Genomic DNA, 22,498 nt, shown 5'->3' with positions numbered 1-22,498 from the left:
TTCCCAGACGGGGAGGACTTTTTAATTAATATTATTACATGGTAAATTAAACATATATGCGTAAGTAGAACAATTATGTATATTATTGTCATTTTTAAATACTTATGAATATTGTATTTTAATTTGTATTGTATTATTATATTGAGTTATGTTGCACTGTATTGTAGTATAATTTTTTATGTATATTATTGTCATTTTTAAATACTTATGAATATTTCATTTTTAATTTGTATAGTATTCTTATATTAATAACAAAATAAACAATGAATTTTACTGCAGAGTATGTGTAAAAGAATTTTTGCATTCAACTCCTTTCATACATACATGAAAATAAAAATATACATTTTCATCCAAATATTGATTCAATCCTTTATTTACTATACTCCTATTACAGGTCAAAAGTTGTTTATTAATTGTTAGTAAGTTGTTATTAATTCTGTTTCTCTTTCTGCTATGTTTTACCTATAGCATTACATATGTAATGATTGTTTAGATTGACTCCCAAATAAATTTGTAATGGCGAATGCGTGTATAGAAGTGTAACTTCCACCGGCAGTCCCACTGGACTGCCACACCCGTTTTTTATTTTGATGTCCAACCTATTAAAAAATGGCCTCGAAAGACGTTAAAATTGGTTCTTTTTGTATTTTTAATTGTCTATTTTCATTTTACGTTTAAAGTAAATATTTTACAAAAAAAAAACACAAAAATAACTTTTGTCCAAAAATAACTTAAATTATTGAACAAGTCATTTTAAAGCATTTTTTTTATAGCTTGTTTAAAAATTGTTAAATAAAAAATAATAATAAATGGAAAAATAGGTTACTATGAAGTTTATTGAAGCAGTGTATATTATTCATAAATATTTATGTTTTACAATAAAAAATTATATCAAATATTACCAAAAAAAATAAAAAAATTGAAAAAAAATTGTTTAAACAAATTAGATGGTTTATTTAAAAAGTTAATTATTTAAATAAAACATATTCGTAACGTACGCAAAAAGTACATACAAATTAAAAAACGAGACGTCGAAATCTATAAACAAGAACCACAGAGAGGTAGAGTTAACAGCTCCTCCCTCCATTGCTTCCGCGAGTTTCAAACCGGTCGATTTTGGAGACCACATTTTGAAGCTTTGTGAACGATTCCAATAAAAGGCTAAAAATCTTTTTCAAATTTTGTACAATAAAACTAAAGTATGTTCTTGCAAATGACGTTAATAAGATATCTTAATTATCATAAACAAACTTGCTATCAATTAAAAAAAAGAGGGTCTAACCAAATTGTCCTAGAACAACATTTTTTTCTTTTAGAATTGTGAAAAAATGGAGGCTGTCTAAACCTGAAAAAATAATTTTCTTGTAGGCAATGGTTAAAAAGTTTTTCTAATTGTTTATAACCCATAAATCGACATGTTTTTAAAAAATTATTTTGCAATATTAAAAATGGGTATTCTTCATCTTTTTTAAATGATATTAGTAGATTAAAATTTTTCTTTCAAAATGTATTAGTTTAAAAAAAAAGTATAAAATACAGCGTGTTTTAGTTAAAATTATTGACTTATTGGGGTTTGAATTTTAAAGAAATGGCGCATCATTTGTGAACACTCTGAATTAAGAAATTTGATTTCGATATAAATTCCTGAAAGAAAAGTACATACTCTTTTTGAGTAAAGAATTTCATGACATTTTGATTAGAAATTGATGAGATAATAACTGAAAAGTTTGTCTATCTAAATTTTAGAAAAAAAAATGCATAACTCATCTTTATCAATAAAAATATAAAGTTTTAACCTATGGTACTTTGTACAAATTTTATATATAATTTTAGGCAATTTGGAACAGATCGCCATGTAAGGTTAGGTCTTTTTCGTCTAATCCTACTGGACTAGTATTATAATCTTTGTTTATATATTGTTAAAGTAGACATAAAAAGAATTATGACACTTATAAAAATTTTTAGACTGACGCATTTTTGTCTGTCGTTAAACTTTTAGTTTACTTTTAATTTTTTTCGTGAGTAATGCATCGAAACAATATCACGAATTCATGACAACCCTTACGCTATTGAAACAATAAAAGTATAGCTGTATTAGTATATAAAGGTAAAATCCAAGCTAGCATTGATACTTTATATTATTAAAAATTGAGTACAGGTAAATCTTAGGTACTATTGGGTTTTATGATGTCGAGTCTATATTGGAACATAGTGATATCGATATGTATTTTTTTGCTGAAAAGAAATTTAGTTGATGCAGGTATGAAAAACTATTTATTTAAACACATATTTTCCTATTTTTATTGGACACAAGCCACAATTTTCCTTTAAAATAAATTTATTTTGACGTCTCGATTTCCAAAGTGGTGTTTTAAGTAAAAAAAATCACATCAGATGTGCACATTATTTGGTATATCTTTTTTTGCAAACAAGTTTAAGTGCCCATCCAGCCAGCAGCAAATGTGTAATAATGTTTACCTAACTTAACCTATTGTAAGTAAACTAATTACACTTCTATTGTGAAAATTAAAAGGATTACTTTACGCATCTAAGAGGAATTCAAGGTGACTCACAGAGAGAAAGGGTAGACAACGGAAAGTATATACTTTGTCTCAAAGTGACTAGTCTGTACAGGGTAAGATATGCAATGCTAACCTTATGGGAATTTCACCAATACGTTGCTAGTTTTATGCAGTGAGCAATGGTGTTCTCTATTGTCTATTTTTCAAAATAAGCAGAATAAACCAGGAGTTCTCAACAAGTCCTCACGTACAATTTTATGTAGTTTACAAATATCGTTTGCTAATAATTTTACATAATACTATACATTATTTTTGTTTCTAATAGTAACTTATCAACTTTTATATTTTATTAGTAGCAGTAGTATAATAAAATGTGCATTAAATAAACATTTGTTTCAAAGTTTAAAATAATTCCGGTAATTTCTACTAACTGCCAAATTTAAAATGTTATTTATGTCCCTGCGGTGCTAGTTACTGCCATAATGTGTAAGGAATTTGTAATTTTGGTTGATATCAACTGCAAATACTTTCTTCTAAGTTATTCAGTAATTAAGAAGCAATTAGAGTAATTCTTATACAGAATATGTTTAAAAGCTTGATACATCCATGGCCTTAATTCGTCTTTATTTGTTCTTCGGAGCGCGTAAACATATTCAAGTTACGATTATTTGCACCATCTTGGATGCACTGTTACTGTTTTGCTATTGTTATTATTTGTTGGAGGCTGTTGTTGTAATTTGCTGTTGGCAATTATTGTTATTTTCTGTTGTTAGCTACTGTTATATTTGACTCCGAATTTATTTTTACCGCAAAATGGAGGAAATTGTTCAATGGAAACGTAGAAATGCTCTGAAACTTTCAGAGAAGCAGATACTAATGAAAAGACTGTTTGGCATACGACAGGAATATTCATCACCTGCTGGATTACAATCTCTAAAGAGCAGGCCCAAGAAGCGAAATGTTGGTAGTTCTCGTAAGTACAATGAAGGTCTCAGAAGCCAAATTCGTAGAATAGTTCATCAATTTATTCGTGGCAACATACCACCAACAATAAACACCATATTAGTTCTTGTAAATGTCGAAGAAACGTTGCTCAACTTTTCACGGGCCACGCTACATCGCTTGCTGACTGATATGGATTTTGTGTTTATAAAACGTGGCATAAATTCAATTTTGATTAAAAAATAGGTAAAAAGTTAAAACATTTAACGAACTTAAGTTTTACGAACACCTACGCTAAAGTTTTAATTTACACATTTTAATACACTTCAGAATAATTTTATACATCCTATACATATTTAATGATAGCGAATGGAGTAGACTGAACACACTGACGCTACATTCCGCTACATTCTACTGATCGCTTTGATATAAAATTTTCTTCTTTGAGTAGAATGAAAGCTGGTTTTTTGATTTTTCTTATTTTTTATGTCTGTTTCTTTCATGATTATTGATTCATCCTTCCATTGTAATCTGTGTTTATTGTCTCAAGCATGTTTTGCATATATGATAATTATCAAAACTCCTGTTTTTGATGTATGTTTTATGCTCGTTTAGTCAGTAGTTAAGTTTGGTTTTGGACAAAATAGACGTATTTGTTGTTTTAAATGTTGTTGTGATGTTGTACTCGTTACCTACTATTTTAAATGTTTCTAATAAGCCCTTTACATGTGGTGTTATGGCCATCCTTTTCCGAGGATAGACGTTTATCATTAAACCATACGCTGACTTAAAATCAATAAAGGGAAGATTCATGTTCACCGTCATAACTGCATTCTGAATCATTTTTAAGTACAAACATTGGGCTTCATTTTCTATAAATCTCTTTGAGACTATAAAGTTTATTTAGTCTGAATATTGACTATATTTAATAATTTTGCCGAGGATTTTACGTTGACTGACTCCATTCCATTGTTTTCGGATTTACTAGTGTTCATATATATATATATATATATATATATATATATATATATATATATATATATATATATTTAGATAAAATTAGTATCTACACAATAGGACAAACATGAAGAATGTCCTAAAATGAGATAGAGAGTATAACATAGATTGCTGGCTACAAAATATGAGAGCTCTTACCTGTAATATAGGAATGTCTTAAACACTAAAGGTTTAAAAAGCTATCCAAAGGGACAAAAACGATTTATTAAAGAGAAAAAGAGAGGAAAACAAATAGCATAAATAAAATCAGGAGAAATACATAAAGAACTAAAACAAAATTCCTACTACTAAATATTACTTACTAGTTAACAAGTCTTTCGAAAGTGTATGTGCATTATTGTCTATCCTATTATTGTCTATCCATTATTGTCTATTACTGTCGTTATCGCGAAGATCCTGGATCAAGAGATGCGGAGATGTGGTAACCATGTGTCAAAGGCCACCCAGAGAACCATGCGAAAAAAACTTCTAACACTTCTTAGTGTATATAAAAACGGGCACTACTGTATTGTAATCAATATGTATATATCTGTGATTATAATTAATTGCTGTTATACCAACAGCGGATTTTTAGTACTTCTGCCAAACAGAGATGTTGCTTCGTCCACGTCTAAATTCGCTATGAGGGTAGGCGGCGTGCCTGATTTTGCGGGGAGTCTTTTTTTTTGAAGAGTTTTAAGTGCACAAGAAAACTATATTACTAAAAAAATGTTGACATAATGTTTGACAAAAGTTGACATTTATGACATTTATAGAGTGGGTGCATTTTTGTCAAAAGTAGAGTTAAAAACTAAATTAAAATTATTGATAACTAGTTTTACATCTTCGAATGGATTTATTCGAACATACTCCCTGCCAAAGGAACAAAGGCTGAACATATGAAACTAGAAAAGAGAAAAGAGAAGAAAACCAATTATATTAAGTGGGGCTAGGAAGTTTACTTACTTGCATGATGGATCTAAGACAAATTAAGACAAGTTGTGTTTTTGTCCAAAGTCCGAACCAGGCCGTCATTACTTGGTATTAGCTCTAAGACTCTTGCTAGCTCCCACTTTAGTGGGGGTAGGTGGGCGTCTATATCCTATATCATCTACTTGTACTGGACTTTGAGTAACAGTACACCACTTGGATCGAGATTGTATGGTTTGGAGTATGAGACACTCGATTTCTTCCAAAACAATAATTGCATTTGAGACAATTTCTGGTAAAGGGACAGTCTGTTTCCTGGGATTTCTAAAATATTACTAGACTCCGGTGGGGCCAATAGAGATTGGCCCACCAAAAAATGGGCAGAGCAAAGAAAGGAAAGATCTTTTGGGCATTCTGAGATCCTAAATGGTGGTCTAGAGTTAAGAATTGACTCAATTTGTCATAGTATTGTATTGAAGGATTCGTAAGTGAGCACTGCATTTACTATCACACGAAGGAGATGAAACTTAGCTGACTGAATGCCTCTTTCATGTATTCCTACATTTGCAGGATTAAGAGGGGTAGCGAACTTAAAAGTGATTTGGTTCTGAGCTGCGAAGTCTTTAATGGATGTTGTGTGGTCTTCTTTCATAAAAAAATTCACGAATTCATGGAGCTCGTTTTTTGCCCCATAATAATTAGTCGCATTGTCAGACCAGATACATAATGGGACTGACCTTTGTGCTATAAATCTTTTTAGTGCCAAAATATAGGCCTGACTAGCGAGACCAATTATTAGCTTAAGATGGTAACACTTAGTGGTGGTGCAAATGAAAAATGCTACATACGCTTTATAGGAAGGAGATATACGGAGGTGAGATGATTTCAACGTAAAATGTCCAGCATAGTCCACTGAGACAAATTGAAAGGGTCTTTTGCCTGGAACACGGTTATAGTGAAGATTAGACATAAACTGGGTGACTGGTTTTGCTTTAAACCTGTGGCATACCACGCAGTTGTGAATTACTTTTTTTATTTGAGTTAAACCCGACAAAGGCCAAAATTTCATTCTGAAATGAGACAGACACACTTGTGGGCCACTGTGGAATAGGGAGACGTGGATTTGATACGTCATCAAAGATACAATTCGATTCTTACTAGAAAGAATCATGAGATGTTTCTCATTATAAGAAAGATAGGGAGCGTTGGAAAGTCTACCTCCAACACGTAGTGTCGAATACTTCTAATCATAAAAAACATTTAGTTGCCTAGGCGATCTGTTCGAGAAAGGTTTTCCACTTTTTAATTCTGATAGTTCCCTGTGAAATGATTGTAATTGAAGGTATCGTACAATGCTTAGAGTTGCCGCTTTAATTTCTTCATTGTGTAGGGAACATGACAGCAGTGAGAGATTAGATCTTTTATTCTTCAGATTTTTGATAAATCTAGAAACATAGGCCAATACTTTTTGCACGCAAGAGATAGTCTAAAACTTATAGAAAATGAATTCTAAGGTTTAATTCACTTGTATTTCAGGGGAGGCCGTGGTTAACGTAACTTGTGTTGACCGAATCTCGGGTAAGTTTTGTGCAATGAGAATAATCTTAAACTAAAAAAAATCGAGAGGGTGCTTAATAAGAAACTCTGGGCCTGACAACCATAACATTGAGAGTTTGAAATTGCGTGTAATGTCCCTGAGACGAGTCGGAATATCTGCTACGTTTAGTTGAGACGGAATGTGATGAAAAGAGTAATCCTTACTTAGGGCAATAATCTTCTGCACACGATTATGAACATAAGGATTCAACGAAAGACTTTTATTCAAAATCCAACTAACAGCTACTAACGAGTCGCTATAAATATGAGTTTTTGCAATCGACCAATTCCTCCTCAACACATTTGAAACTGATTAAGTTAAAATAACTCCGATAAACACAGCATTCAACTCTAAGCGAGGTATTGTAAATTTTGTTTAGTAGAAGCTATTCGAGATTTGGAAGATACCAAACGAGAGGAGACAGAGTAATCCTCGTACACTACGCGCAGATAGGTACATGTTGCAAATATCTTAAGGGAGCTATCACAGAAGTTGTGAAGTTGAACATCTATAATTCGTTTATCGAATTTTCTAATCATTTCTTTTAGTAATTGATTGGCCTAAATCAAAATTTGGTGGTGAAAATGAAAATGTATCTGATTGTTGATTCCATTTAACACCGAAGATTTTCGAAGAAGAATCACCTAAGTTATGGGTTAAGGGCGTCAAACTTTTGAGGCCATGTCTTCTCAAAAACTCTTCGTTGTTCGAGGAAACTTTGTGAAGATTAAAACTGTGCTACCTAACAAGATTTTAAGTTGAGAGAACAACAGTTCTAATTCTTCTAAAGAGTCACATCCACCCAAAATATTATCTACATAAGTAGAATACAAGAGAGTGTCACAGGCTAAAGGAAAATCATCCTTATTATTGTCCGCAATGTGTTTTAGAATCCTAGTGGCGAGAAATGGAGATGAGCATAAATCAAAGGGAACTCTAGTAAGCTGCAATGCAATAAATGGCATTTCTGGTGAGTCACGCCAGAGAAAATTGAGTAGGTGTAACTCGGAACTGTCTACGCATATCTGCATATAAATAGATTGGATATCTGATATTAAAACTTGAGTGAATGTGCGAAATCTTAAAAGAATATCAATAAGAATAGGTTGGATTAAAAACTCTTTTTTCCAGTTGATCATTAAGACAACCTAAAGGAATTTTATTATTTGGAACAAATAATAGCCGTACATTTGTACTAGAGTCATTTTTTCTGACTGCAAAGTGGGGTAAATAATAATTTAGCCTATTTTCTGAGGTAAGGGGTTTTAAAGGTACTAATCTGGTTATTGGCTAAATAATCTTGCGATAACTATCAAAGAGTTGTGGATCAGAGTGTAGTTTCCTCTCTTATTGGAGAAAGCGAGCCTTAGCTGCCGGTAATGATAATTTAATATCACTAATAGGGCGATTTAAATTTAAACAGATTTTGTATCGACCTGATACAAAGTTTCAGGATAGTTTTACCAAAAGAAAACTGAGTTTCTGAGAGGTGCTCTGTATCTACAGAATCCTGAATCTGTGGAAGTTGATCACACCCCCAGAATTTTTCCACTAATCCATGTAACACTTCATCAGACGAGACGGGGGTGTCAGAAACATTATTGATATGGCAAGTGACCAAATTATTAAGATATGTGGAGTAATGATATCCTTTACTAATAGCTGAACTTGGGACCCTACCGAAGATTACGTAACCGAAAAGAGTTTCCTGTAACATTGGTAATATATAAACTGGGCTGGGTATTGCAAAACGCGAATCCGCCAATGTAATGGAACTAGGAATATGAATTTGCTTTGCGTTTATTTTGACCTGAGGTAAATATCCAGTAATACTTGGAATTACAAAGCAACTAGCACTCAACTTGTGATCAGTAGCTGTCGAATAAATCTGCAAATGAGAAACTTGGGTGAAAGTATACGTGCCAGAGTTAACCCCGTTAATTTTAATTGTCTGAGATTCTGTGGTGATCTCTAAATGATGTACTAGAAACTTTTGGTTTCCAAATTGTAGAAAGCAGAAAATATTAGGTACTATATATATATATATATATATATATATATATATATATATATATATATATATATGAATATTAATAAATATATTGGTTTCTTTTGACTGTGGACTTAATCCATTAGCCGAACTAAAATTACTCTTATAATTATATCTCTTATACTCATTATATTTATAAATATTTATAACCTATTTGATAATAATGATTTACAATAGTAATTCACACATGTATTATACAGGTACCTACATATATATTTTGGTGAGCGTTTTTTTTTATTCTATACTAAATACTAATACTACTAATAACTATTAAATTACATATACATATATACACACATATATACATATATACACATATATATACACACATATATTCACACACATACATATATATTTTTTTAACACGCTTAACCCGGTTCAACACCTCAGAGGTTTAGGCCCTCTTTGTGTTTTTTTTTTATTTTTTTTATATTTTTTTTTATTTATTCTTTTTTTTATTTCTTCTTTTTTACCTCTTTTCACAATAAAATTTCACAATTTTAGTTTTATATTAATAATGTGTTTAATTAGGATCTCATAGATACTTTTGTCTTTAGTAGCCATCAAAGCTTGCAGATTAAAAGGTTTTCTTATATATTGTGTAATATAAATTTGATCTATAAAATAATCTATTTCTTTTTTTTTAATTTACAATCTAATATCATATGTTCTGCGGATCCTAATTCTCCACATTCACAACAGTTCGTGTCTGACAGTCCTATTTTATGTTTATGTTGTGGAACTAATGAGTGGCCAAACCTAAGTCCAGATATATATGATATAAATACCTTGTTGCCTTGATAGTCACTAAACCAGCTTTTAGATGGGATCTCTGTTTGGATAGTTTTATGATACAGTCCCTTTTTGGAATTAATATATCATTCTTTCCAGTTGTTGATTTTGTTAATATTAATATAAGCATAGGCGTCATTTAGTGTTAACTTATATTCATAGTTAGTATCTAATTCTGTAGCACTCTTTGCTAGTTTGTCTACAATTTCATTATTTTTCAAAGTGCAATGGGCTTTTATCCAACATAATGGTATTTCTTTACCTTTAGATTTAAGTCCAATAAAGTTTTTTATTATTTCTATAATGATATGATTGTAATGTTCGGTCTACTTCTCCAATTTAGTTAAAGCACTTTTGCTATCTGAAAGTATCACGAATCTATCATTATTGGTGATCGTTGCTATCTACTGCATTGCTCTTAATATTGCTATTAATTGTCCTGTAAACACCGTGGTATCTGTATCTAGACCTATTCCTTTTCTGTATTGTGTTTTAGGGTCCCATATAGCAGCAGCAGGTCCCTCGAAACTCGAGTAATCTCTCATATAAATTGGCTGAATATTAGGAATACTATTTAGATATATTTGAAATATGGGTGATATTCTTGATGTGTATAATTTATTTTTAAATTGTCGCAAGTTGTTGTAGGTTTCAACAAGTATTAAAGTAGATTTTTTCTGCCAGTATTCACTCGTTAGATCATGTATAAAAAGTTTTTGACACTTATCCACTATTAAACTTTCTTTCGCAATGGTTTTAATTATGAACTTTTCGCATAGACTTTTTCTTCTTAAATGCAGTGGTGGTTCATTGCACTCTATACTTAAATTAGATGCCGGGATGCTTATTAGAGCTCCGATACATAATCGAAGGCATTTATTTGATGACACTTCTACTTTTTTTAGGTGAGTTTTGGCCGCTTGGTTGTAAAATATGCATTCGTTGTCCAAAATTGATCTTATATATATGATCTGCACATTATTAATGAAATATTAGCATCTGCTCCCCAAGTTATGTGGCTTACTGCTCGTAATGCATTATAACCTTTTTCAGCTATTGTCACAACATATTCAATATGATCTTTTTAGCTCATTTTTCTATCTAGTATCATCCCCAAATAATTAACTTTAGGTTGAACTTTAAACTGTAAGTTTCCCATTTTTACTAACTTTGGAAGCTTTTGTTTTCTGGAAAATATGCAAACTTGTGTTTTGTTTACAGATATCTTTAAATTTAACTGATACATGTCATCAAGTAAATAATTGTATACTTGATTTATCATGTTGCAACCATTTTCTACCTCCTCTTGGTCTACGTAAATACATATGTCATCTGCAAACTGTAGTACTTTACCTTGGTTACTATTTACTATGCTTTTACCTATATCCGAAGTATAAATAGCATATAATATTGGGCTTAGGATACTTCCTTGGGGTATCCCAGTGTTTGTTATCCTGGGGCCCACTAGTTTGTTGTCAATTTGAATATATAAAATTCTATTACTGTATAGTTTATAAATTTTCCAGCACAGTATATCTGGGAGTCCTATTTTCTTCATTTGGTGATATATTATTAATAAATTAAGATTATCATAGGCATTTTCTACATCTACAAATGTAGCCACGACTGATTTATTCTTAGAAAATGAGTTATAGACATCCAGTATCAAGTGTGATAAGTTTTCCATTGTTGAGCATGATTTCCTGAATTCAAATTGCGTTGTAGAGAGTAGGGAATTTTTCTCCAACCAAAATTCTAATCTTTGTTTAATTATTCTTTCTAATTTTTTTAAGATACATGACGATAGCGAAATGCCTCTGTATGAATCTGGACAATCTGCGGGTTTATGTTGTTTGAGAATTGGGACTATAATATATCCTTTCCATGAGTTTGGAAATTCCATGCTTACCCATATATGATTTATTATATTCAAAATAATAATATAAAATTATATTCATATATATATATATATATATATATATATATATATATATATATATATATATATATATATATATATATATATATATATATATAGACAATACAATACAGAGAAAAATAACTCCTTATTGTCTGTTTTATATTGAACCTTCTGTATTATTTCAATTATGATGATCTTCGATTGTTTAATTACTTTTTTTCTAAAAGCATGTTCATTTCAGGAAATCATTTTCGAATTGTAAATGGACAAGTAGCTTCCATAGAAGACCATCCCTGGATCGTTGCACTGCAAGCTGGTTCAAGTCTCCATTGCGGTGGAGCTCTAATAAGTGAAGAATGGGTAATAACAGCGGCACATTGTATTCCAAAGTAAGTTTTTTGATGTGTTGTAATATGACATATTTGTGAACGATACATTAATATCGTTTATAATAAGTAGATACTTTTAATTAGAGCAATTAAATAATAAAGCAAGTATTAGTACCACCTTAAAAAATTAAAAACAAAATTAATATATATTAAATTTGTATCTAAATAAATACATCAAAAATTATATTAAATTTGTATAACTCAATTAAATTTTTTAATGAGCTTTCATCCGTCTTTCTATTGTGATGTGTAATATATATATATATATATATATAGAGAGAGAGAGAGAGAGAGAGAGAGGGTGTCCCATAATTAATTGGACATTAGCTAATGGGTGATAGCCGACATCAAAGTAAAGCGTTTGAGCTCAAATTGGTTAGGCAAAATGTTGTTAGTTTTCGTTGTACAGGGTGATTCATCAATATTTTTTTATACTATTTTTAGGGATATTTTGAAAACTGTTTAACCGATTTAAGAAAAATTTGGTATCTTGCTATTATTTAGTATGCTTAATATGAAAATGGTATTAGTTTTACCATTGACACTAGGTGGCGCCTTCTCCTATAATATTGGTTTATTAATGTGGCCATAATTTTTTTGTCCGCCCTGTATAAACATTCTAGGAAAAAGAACATGAAATAACATTTAATTCTACACAAAAAAGGTATTCTTATTTCAAGACAAAAAAGGACACCATCTTCGATATAATATTTTTTAGAGACGTGCATAAAATGAAAAAAATTTACAAAAACTTATGTAAATTCAAACATTATTCAGAAGGTCTTAAATACCAGTGAATATTAAGTATATTAGTAGTAGATAATTTTTGCAAACAAAATGCATATGATTGAAACAATAATTTTCATTAAACCATTTACACAGTAACAAATTTAAAAAAAAATCAGAAATTAAATTAAATTAAACAATGAAGTGAATATAAAACAATTGACAAAGTGAATAATTCAAAACGAAACGAAAAAAATTACAATAAGTAAATGTTCACCATTAGATAAACTACATAATCTAAATCTTTTGAGTAAGTTTTGTCTTACTTTTGTCATTTTAAATAATGAGTTTCTTTGGGCCCTAATTACGTTAACTCCTTCTACAATATTTTGCCATAACTCTTGACGGTTATTTATTTTTTTTTTATACAGACAATCTATAGGTATACACTACCTCTACCAATACACCTCTGAGGATTAATTTCTAGATAATTCATCTAGATAATTTCTAACCTCTAGGCTATAATGTGGTGGTGCACCATCATGCATGTACCAAGAGTTACGTCTCAAATTTAAAGGTATGTCTTCTCTCTCTAAAAGAGTTGGAAAGCCTTCTCTCAAAAAATTTAAATACTTTACTCCGTCAAGCCTAGTTGGTAATTCTAATGGTCCTAAAATACAATCCCCAAATATGCCACACCAGATATTTATGAAAAACTCATGTTGAAAATTTTGTTCTTGAAATGCATGAGCACATTCTGTCGCATAGGTATGGCTATTCCGCCAGTTAAACACACATCTTCTAGTAAATGTGGCTTTATCGGTAGATAAAATTTTATTATAAAACATTGGATCGTCTAAATGCCGCCCTATGATAAACTAACTAAATCGGAGCCTTGCTGGAAAATCCTGTGGTAAAAGATTCTGTACTGGAGTAAAACCATACGGATACAGATTTTCTGTCCGTATTATTTTTGGCACCGTAGATTTGCTTATACCAGTGGCCGCAGAAACAAGCCTTGTACTGGTTTCTGGATCTTCTGCCATACGCACAACAATTTCATCCTACATATCCGCATCAATTACTCTCGATCCCAACAATGATCTAATAGTTTTATGGTTTGGTTGCCTTCTATTGGGATAATGTTCGAAATAGTGTTGAGCTGCTTTACAAGAACAACAATTTTCCAGGGCATACAAACTGATCATTTCGCGCATTTCTACATTAGAAAATTCATTATGACGTTGCATTTTACCTTTAACTTAAGTGATTTATAAAAAACTTAATAGCACTTTGACAAAAATGACTCGCACTGCCCTTTGACAACAACTAATAATAAATAAATTCGTAGTTACGTTTTGACGTTGCCATTAAGTTCACAGCATACCTAGGTAACTACTTGTTTTGCGAAAAATTAAATACAGACATGCGTATCATTAACAAAATACGTTTATTTCGATAACTGTGTACTTTTTTGATTTGAAACAAAAATACCATTTTTGTGTATAATGAAATGTTATTTCATGTTTTTTTTCTAGAATGTTTATACAGGGCGGACAAAAAAATTAGGGCTACATTAATGAACCAATATTAGAGTAGGTGGCGCCACCTAGTGTCAATGGTAAAACTAATGTCATTTTCATATTAAGCATACTTAATAATAGTAAGATACCAATTTTTCGCTTAAATCGGTTAAACAGTTTTCAATATATCCCTAAAAATAATATACAAAAATATTAATGAATCAGCCTGTAGAATGAAAACTAGCAACATTTTGCCTAAGCAATTTGATCTCAAACGCTTTATTTTGATGTCAGCTATCACCCATTAGCTAATGTCCAAATAATTATGAATCAGCCTGTATATATATATATATATATATATATATATATATATATATATATATATCTAATATACACAGTATAAATTTAAAACAAACTATCTTAGTTAAGCTATTAAATAAATAGCAAAATATTGAGTATCTTAGAAAAAAGAAAAATTTTCATTACAGACCACTTTACCCGATAATTCGAACGTATTTATAAATTATTTTTTGGTCGAAATAATCACTTCTAATATATATATATATATATATATATATATATATATATATATATATATATATATATATATATATACAAGATACCCGTATAATTTTACATTATTTTCAAAATAAATGCCTGTGATGTTTTTACGATATTCATCATGATATGACGCTTTTACTCTAAAAAGTAAAGTAGTTTTTGTGTCTGGATCCAATTCTAGTTGAGGTTCACGGCCCTGTAACTTGTCACGATTGCTGCATCACTGACCATACAAACGGCATAACAAAAAATACTACATATTTTGTTGTTCTCCACATTTGCACAAATCTCTATTAGTAGTTATCCAGGTCTTCCACTTGAAAAAGCTCTCAGGTGATCTCTCTTCTTGGTATAATAGGTAGTTTTCTGTTAAGTCGACTGACACACAACGCCGAGTAAATCTGTGGTCCACAAAGCTGCCGAAGTCCATTTGCTCTGTGCGTGTTAAATCATATTATTACGAGGTTTTAACCATTTTATTAGTTTGTAATGTTTTTTACTAGATATACATTGGTAGTCAAAGCTGGGACTGCTGATCGTACAAAACCTGGAACTACGGTCAAGATGGAAAATATAATAAAACATGAGAAATTCACATGGAACAATCCTTCTGCACATGATATAGCAGTTATTAAGGTAAGTCGATCGACAAACATTTTTTAACATATTTTATTTTTTTTTAATACCGTCTTTCTCTCGTATTGCCTATTACCTATATTTCCAATTAGCTTTATTATTTATAGGTTGATAAAACCAAATTTTTAATTTTCTGTTTTAAAAAATACTGATTTCTTTTGGATGGGACAAACTTTTTATTGTCGAGAAATTTTGTCTATCATATCTACTTTTGAAAATCAAATTTAAAATAAATAAAGATTAAGATTATAGTCACAATTATTGTTTTTTTATTGCTAAGTATTCTACAGATCTTCAAAACTAAACGGTCGCGAAAAAGGAAGCAAAAGTGGCAGTAGCAAAAGCTAAAGCAGATGAATATACAAATCTATACGATCAACTTGATACCAGGAAAGTAAAAACAAAGATATAAAGTGGTCAAACATGAAGCAAAGAAGGCAAAAATGTTCAAAGATGAACATAATAAAATACTTATTCACGAAAAGGATATCAAGAAGTTATGGAAAGAAGTACTTTGATGTTTTATTAAACGAATATCCAAACATGGGTCCATTTATACGTGATTATAATAACAATCAAATTAAGGCTCAAACAATCACTACAATAGCAGAATTCAATCATTTTATTAAAGATAGTAATTACCCTTAAAAATACTGCATATGAATATCCGAAGCGTCCAAAAAAACTTTAATGAATTTATCCTTTTTTAAATCAATTTACCTCTGATTTTGAAATTATTATTTTAACGGACACTTAACAGCTCCTTGATTGCAATATATTTCAAATACAGGAATGCAAACTAATATAATATAGTAGAGACAACTTTGACAGAAATGATGGTGTTGTTTATAAATGTAAAAAACTATCTAAACTATAAATACAACATTTTTTTAAGATCTCTGAAATGGCAACAATCGAAATAAACATGTACGGAAAAAATGAAAATATTTATATCGTTTCTATATTCGTTCCGTGCGTGACCATTGTAGGGGTACCTTGAAACAATGCCAGCGTGCGTAGCGGCGAAATATGACAAAATTGGACACTATCTTTTTAGGCATAAATTTTATCAAAAATGTGCAAATACATGTTGCGTATTTAGTTGTGCTAATAATAGCAAAAATAGTAAGTGTAGTTTTTATAGGTTCCCAAAGATTACATATAAATTAGAGAAAAGAAAAAGATGGATCCGTGCTATTAATATGAAAAAGGAAATATCACGTAACCTCATTTTTATGCAATTGAAATATTTAAATAATTTACCTTAAATGATATTTTATAAGGCTTCAAGCTAACTGCAGACTGCCTGTTGACTTTAGCTTTTATATCATAACTTTAACTATTACTGTTTTTAATTATATGCTCTTTCACGTGAAAAACTTGATTTGCCAGTACTAGATTTTTAACTTTCCTTTTCCCTTTTTTGCTTAAAAAGATATATTATGATGAATTTTGAGAAACCCAGTTTTTAATACTACATTTATTTTGTACATAAACTGAAAAAATATAATTAAAAAGTTAATTATTAATAATTGTCAATTTTGCCTGTATTTAACAATGTCAAACATATGTCATTAATGCCATATGTTTAACCTGAAAATTGGTAGGTCCAAAACTGTCAGATGAAGGCGGTAGGTGTCGCGTCAGTCACGCACGCAGCGAATACAGATCACCAAGCTCATGCCCAACGGTATTTCATTCATACATTAACAATTATTTATGACATACGAAGAGAATTATTATTAATAGATTAATATTTTTACAGGAGATATTAATATCGACTTATTAGTTGATGATGACTATGTACCGGAATATACAAATTTACTTAACATGCATGGATATGTATCATATAAAAACCAAATCACAAGATGTCAAAGTAAAACGTACCTTAGTCATTTCTTTATTAAAAATTGACCAAAAAGTAAACACAAACTTATCGCTTACAGTTTTAACTACGAAATATCTTATCATAGATCCATTATATCAATATTAGAAAATGTCGACTCTTCAGTTAGCACCACAAATAAACAAAAGAACTTCTTCTTCTTTGAGTGCCTCTTCTATCGGAGATTGGATATCATTAGGGCGATTCTACTTTTATTTACTGCTGTTTTGAATAATTCGTTACTGGTACATCCAAACCACTCTCTTAAATTTCTCATCCATGACATTCTTCTACGGCCTTTCAACTAGATGTTGTAGATCTTCCGCTGTTCTTGTCATTATCACATTATCGTCAGCACATTGATTCTTATTGATAACTTCTCTATTGACTATTATCCTTTCGTTTGCATGTGAGAGAGCTTCTTGGCATATTTGTTCGCTGTAGATATTAAACAAGAGCGGTGACAATATACAACTCTGTCATACTCCTCTACGTATTTCTATTTTGTCCGATGTTTGGTCTTTTGGTCTATTTTTATTAGCTCGCTGATTCCAGTACATATTTAATATTATTTGTATGTCTCTGGTGTCGATGTTCTTACCCTACAGGATTTCTTTGAGTTTATTGTAGCGTACTTTGTCAAAGGACTTTTCAAAGTCTATAAAGTAGGCGTGTACCTCTTGGTTAACATCTAGACATCTCTGTGTTATGACGTTTAAGGCAAAGAGAGCTTCTCTTGTACCTAATCCTTTTCTGAATCCCATCTGTGTATCGTTAATATAGATATCTAACTTTTGATAGATTCGGCTGTGGATGACTCTAAGAAATATTTTAAGCAGATGACTTATCAAGGAGATTTTTTGATGATCTGAACATTGAATTGCCTTAGTTTTGTTCGGTATGGTGACAAACGTATACAGCAGCCATTCGTGAGGTATTATACCAGTACAGTATATTGTATTGAATAGATGTAATATTATGGTTACGGATTTATCATTCAAAAGCTTTAACAGTTCCGTAAGAATTTCATCAGGTCTATTTGCCTCTCCATTTTTAGCGTTTCTTATTGCGTATTCTACTTCTTCTTTCAATATATCTGGGCCAGTTGCATTGATTATCTGAGTTAAGTTGTTTCTATCGTCTTCAAATAATTCATTCAGGTTTCTGTCCATCTTTTTATTTTATTCTCTAGATCTACAATAAGATTTCCATCTTTGTCTTTAAGTTTACCTATTTGGCATTTCTTTATGCTTCCTGTTATCTCTTTTACTTTTTTGTGCATATTGAACACATCGTACTTTTTCTCATAGGTTTCCATTTCTTTATACTGTTCTTTAATCCACGCCTCTTTGGCTTCTAAACAAAAGAACACAATGTTTAAAAAATATACTGACTATGTACAGTTAAAGCTAAATTTAAGAGGCGAAAATTTGATCTCTACTGAATCTACAAACATACATTACTGAGGATACACTACAACGAAATATTTACATAAAAACTAAGAAAGAAGACATTCGAAAAAAATCAAAAAATAGAAAACTTTTGATCAAGAATTATTACAAGCTATTAGAAATAAATAATTTGTATAAAAAATCTAAAAAACACTCCAGTGACATGAGTATCAGTAATGAATATAAATTATCCAAAAATTATCTCAGCAGATTATTAACAAAATCAAAAAAGAAATATTTTAACTACTTAATAAATTGATAGAAATATTTGTACCTACTTCAAAGGCTCTTTGGACATTTGTCAATAAATTATGTAGTTGAACAATAGATAAAACAAAAATTAAGCAAATAAAGGCAGATGATAATTTAATAACAGATCATAGAAAAATTGCAGATTTATTTAATAACTATTTCAGTGACTTAAGAAAAATATGCTGAGGAAATTGATACATCTCTCAATTATGTTGAAGAGATTGAGTGTGTAAAAAATACCATATATTTATTTCCAACGAGTGAAGATGATAAATACCTTCAGATCAGAAATGTAACAAACATTTGGGGAACAAATTTGCTAAACCATTGACTTGATATAACTAATAACTGTTTTAAATTAGGTATATTTCCCAATGTATTAAAACAGGTATCATTAAATCACTTTTTAAATGTGGAGCTCGTAGTGAACTTTGAAACTATAGACCCATAAGCTTCACTTCGAATCTCAGTAACGTAGTCAAAAAAATTATAAAATTTCGTTTAAATTATTTTTTAAAGAAACATAATGTATTATCTGAAAGTCAATATGGCTTTAGAGAGGAAAGATCTACAGAAGATGCAATTGGTAAATTGATAAAAAATATTTGCAATTCTTTAGATAATTAAAAAGATAATTATGTGTATTTGTAGATCTCTCTAAAGCATTTAATACTATAAACCACAAAATATTGTTACATAAACTAAAAAATTACGGCATTAGAGGTGTGGCATTAAAATTGTTAGCACCAGCAAAAGATAATTGTAAATGGTAAAATCAGCGGAACCAGAACTGCGACTTACAGAGTCCCGCAAGGAACGGTGTTTGTATTTGTATTGTATTTGTATAAACACATTACCTACATTATAGACCTTGGGACAGAACATAAGTTTCGCTGAATAACAATTGAGAAAAGTTAAAGGGAAATGTCGAAATGGACTTTGTAAAATTAAAAAAATATTTTCACCATAACCACTTTAGCTAAATACTTACCGTTTTCGTCATACACCACTGGGTTACTGAACTTCAACCAACTTAAAATTGACAAAGATACAAAATTTCCAGAAGCAGAAAACATTAATTACGTTGATATTTTAATAGACAGAAACCTAAAATGGGATTATCATATCAAATTGCTCTCCTTCAAGACATCCTGCAAGGAAAAATATTTGGAAAACGAGGTCCAGAAGAAAGAAGAACATCTTGGTTAAAGAACCTCAGAATCTCGTTCAATACAACATATGTGCAGCTTTTCCGCGCTGCTGCAAATAAGATCAAGATTGTCATGATGATCGCCAATATTCGTAATGGATAGGCACATCAAGAAGAAGAAGATATCAAATATGTAGTCCAAAAATTAAACAGTTTACACTAAAAATTCAACTACCTTTGCGACTTTCTGTCCACACGAAGATTTTATACTATTCTCTAGTGCAATCACAATTAGCCTATGGGATGGGGTGGAACCTACAATGCTCACTTTAAAAATCGTAATCGTTTTAAACGTTATATAAAATAATTGAATAATTTGAATAATATATATATATATATATAGAAGGGGTATAAGATGTTCAGTGGACCAATTATTTACAGACAGTCATTTCATGGATTTAAACCAGGTGTACTCCTTCTTCTTCAGCCTTAAGTAATCCAACTTTGGACACTGGATTGATTTGGCCTCTCCCAAATCAATCCAGCGTTTTCTATTTTGTGCCACTTTTTTCCAGTTGTGTCCTCCGATCTTCTTAATATCATCAGCCCAACTCATTTGTGGTCTTCCTCTGCTTCTCTTTTCTAACCATGGTCTCCATTGTTGTATTTCGTGGTTCCATCTTTTATCCTTTAGTAGGGTATTGTGTGGTGCAAAGCTCTATTTTAATTTGGCAGCATGTTCTCCTGCATCTTTTACTTTAGTTTTGCTTGTAATCCATTTGTTTGTTTTGTTGTCTATAAGTCTCACCCCGAGCATTGATCTTTCCATCGCTCTTTGTGCTTTTACTATTCTATCCATATTAGACTTGGTGTTGTACTCCTACAAATCGTTATTATATTTGCACAATGAGAAATCATTTCTGAATTGTACCCATCCCATCATACATATTAAGCTAGAAATTTATCGATACTAGTAACAAAAAAAGAAAAAACTATTGATTAACGTTGCGTTGATTTTTTGGATCAAAAATTTTCAATAGCCTACCATGTATCACCAAAACAATACACAACTATAAAAAAGTTGTAAAGAATTAAAACAATGGATCCATGGTAATACATATACATTGCATGAATAATTAATGAACAGGCATTAATGATCTAAAATGTCAGATAAATGTTTTATTTTGAAATGTTGTGTTTCCTAGTTGTAATTGGTTAACAGTTACCATGTTACTACAAGTTGTAGTCTATGTGACACACAACTTTTGTGGGAAACTATATTTATATGTTGTATAAAATATGTAAATTTATATTATAACACAACTGTTTTGTTGTAAGTAATCTCTATTACTATATGATTACTATAAGAATTTGACAGCCAACCACTTGAGTTAACGGAGTCGGTAACAGAAATAGTGGACAAAATAACAAACAAGAACGTTTCAAGCACTTTAAAATATAAAGAAATAAAAAGCAGCTAGGACAGATAATATTCATGGGCCCTGATTCTAATTGAGATTTCGACTCAAAACATGTCGAAATTAATATGGCGACGTCGAAATGCGACTTTGCGAACCTTGTGGATTTCAGCTGAACTAACCAAACGACGTCACTAATTTTCGACTTATCGAAATTAATTTCAACTTCAAGAAAGTGGTTGAAATTTCATTTCGAGTCGAAGTTAATCTGACATGACTGACTGGACTGGGAGAAGTGAACTTAGGTTCAGTTTAGGTAGGCGGTGTTTTGATCCTTGCAAGGAAAACTGAGGCAAAAAGTATTAATATGGCTGTGTTTTACGGACATTTGCTAGTTTTGGAGGAATTAGAGAGGATAGATATCCGACGCTCATAACGGAGGATAAAAAGAATGTTACGGGATACTCACAATTCTTTTTCACTAAGTGATGCTCAATTTAGGCAGCAATTCCGGCTTAATAAACAAGCTGCAAATTATTTAATAAGGGTATTAGAACCATATTTAGAAGAAGGTGTTTATGCCTCTAGGATACCCAAAATGTTTAGGGTTAGTATTACTAATCTGCAGTAAATTTAAAAATATATTAGAATATAACCACTAAGTCAAATCTTAGTGGTTATAACTTAAGGATCTCCCACATCGCCTTTTTTTCTTGCAATCTTTTCTTTCAATTCAAAATATAATTGAGAATGGCCA

At 30.7% G+C, this 22,498-nt stretch overlaps 1 protein-coding gene across 1 annotated transcript in view; it reads left to right on the top strand.

Moving 5' to 3' along the window:
- The first annotated feature begins 2,130 nt into the window (after nt 1-2,130).
- The window catches only part of LOC140438998 (trypsin-7-like), a 48,270-nt gene continuing 27,902 nt past the window's right edge, over nt 2,131-22,498 (top strand). The window contains exons 1-3 of the mRNA XM_072528632.1: nt 2,131-2,260; nt 11,992-12,139; nt 15,453-15,585. Of these exons, the coding sequence (XP_072384733.1) occupies nt 2,185-2,260; nt 11,992-12,139; nt 15,453-15,585 (357 nt within the window). The 5' untranslated portion in view covers nt 2,131-2,184. The remainder of the gene's footprint in view (nt 2,261-11,991; nt 12,140-15,452; nt 15,586-22,498) is intronic.

This window comes from Diabrotica undecimpunctata, chromosome 1, assembly GCF_040954645.1.
Source record: "Diabrotica undecimpunctata isolate CICGRU chromosome 1, icDiaUnde3, whole genome shotgun sequence".
Classification (NCBI taxonomy): domain Eukaryota; kingdom Metazoa; phylum Arthropoda; class Insecta; order Coleoptera; family Chrysomelidae; genus Diabrotica; species Diabrotica undecimpunctata.
The sequence above is the reverse complement of the archived record's forward strand: the minus strand, read 5'-3'. Positions and strand labels throughout refer to the sequence as shown.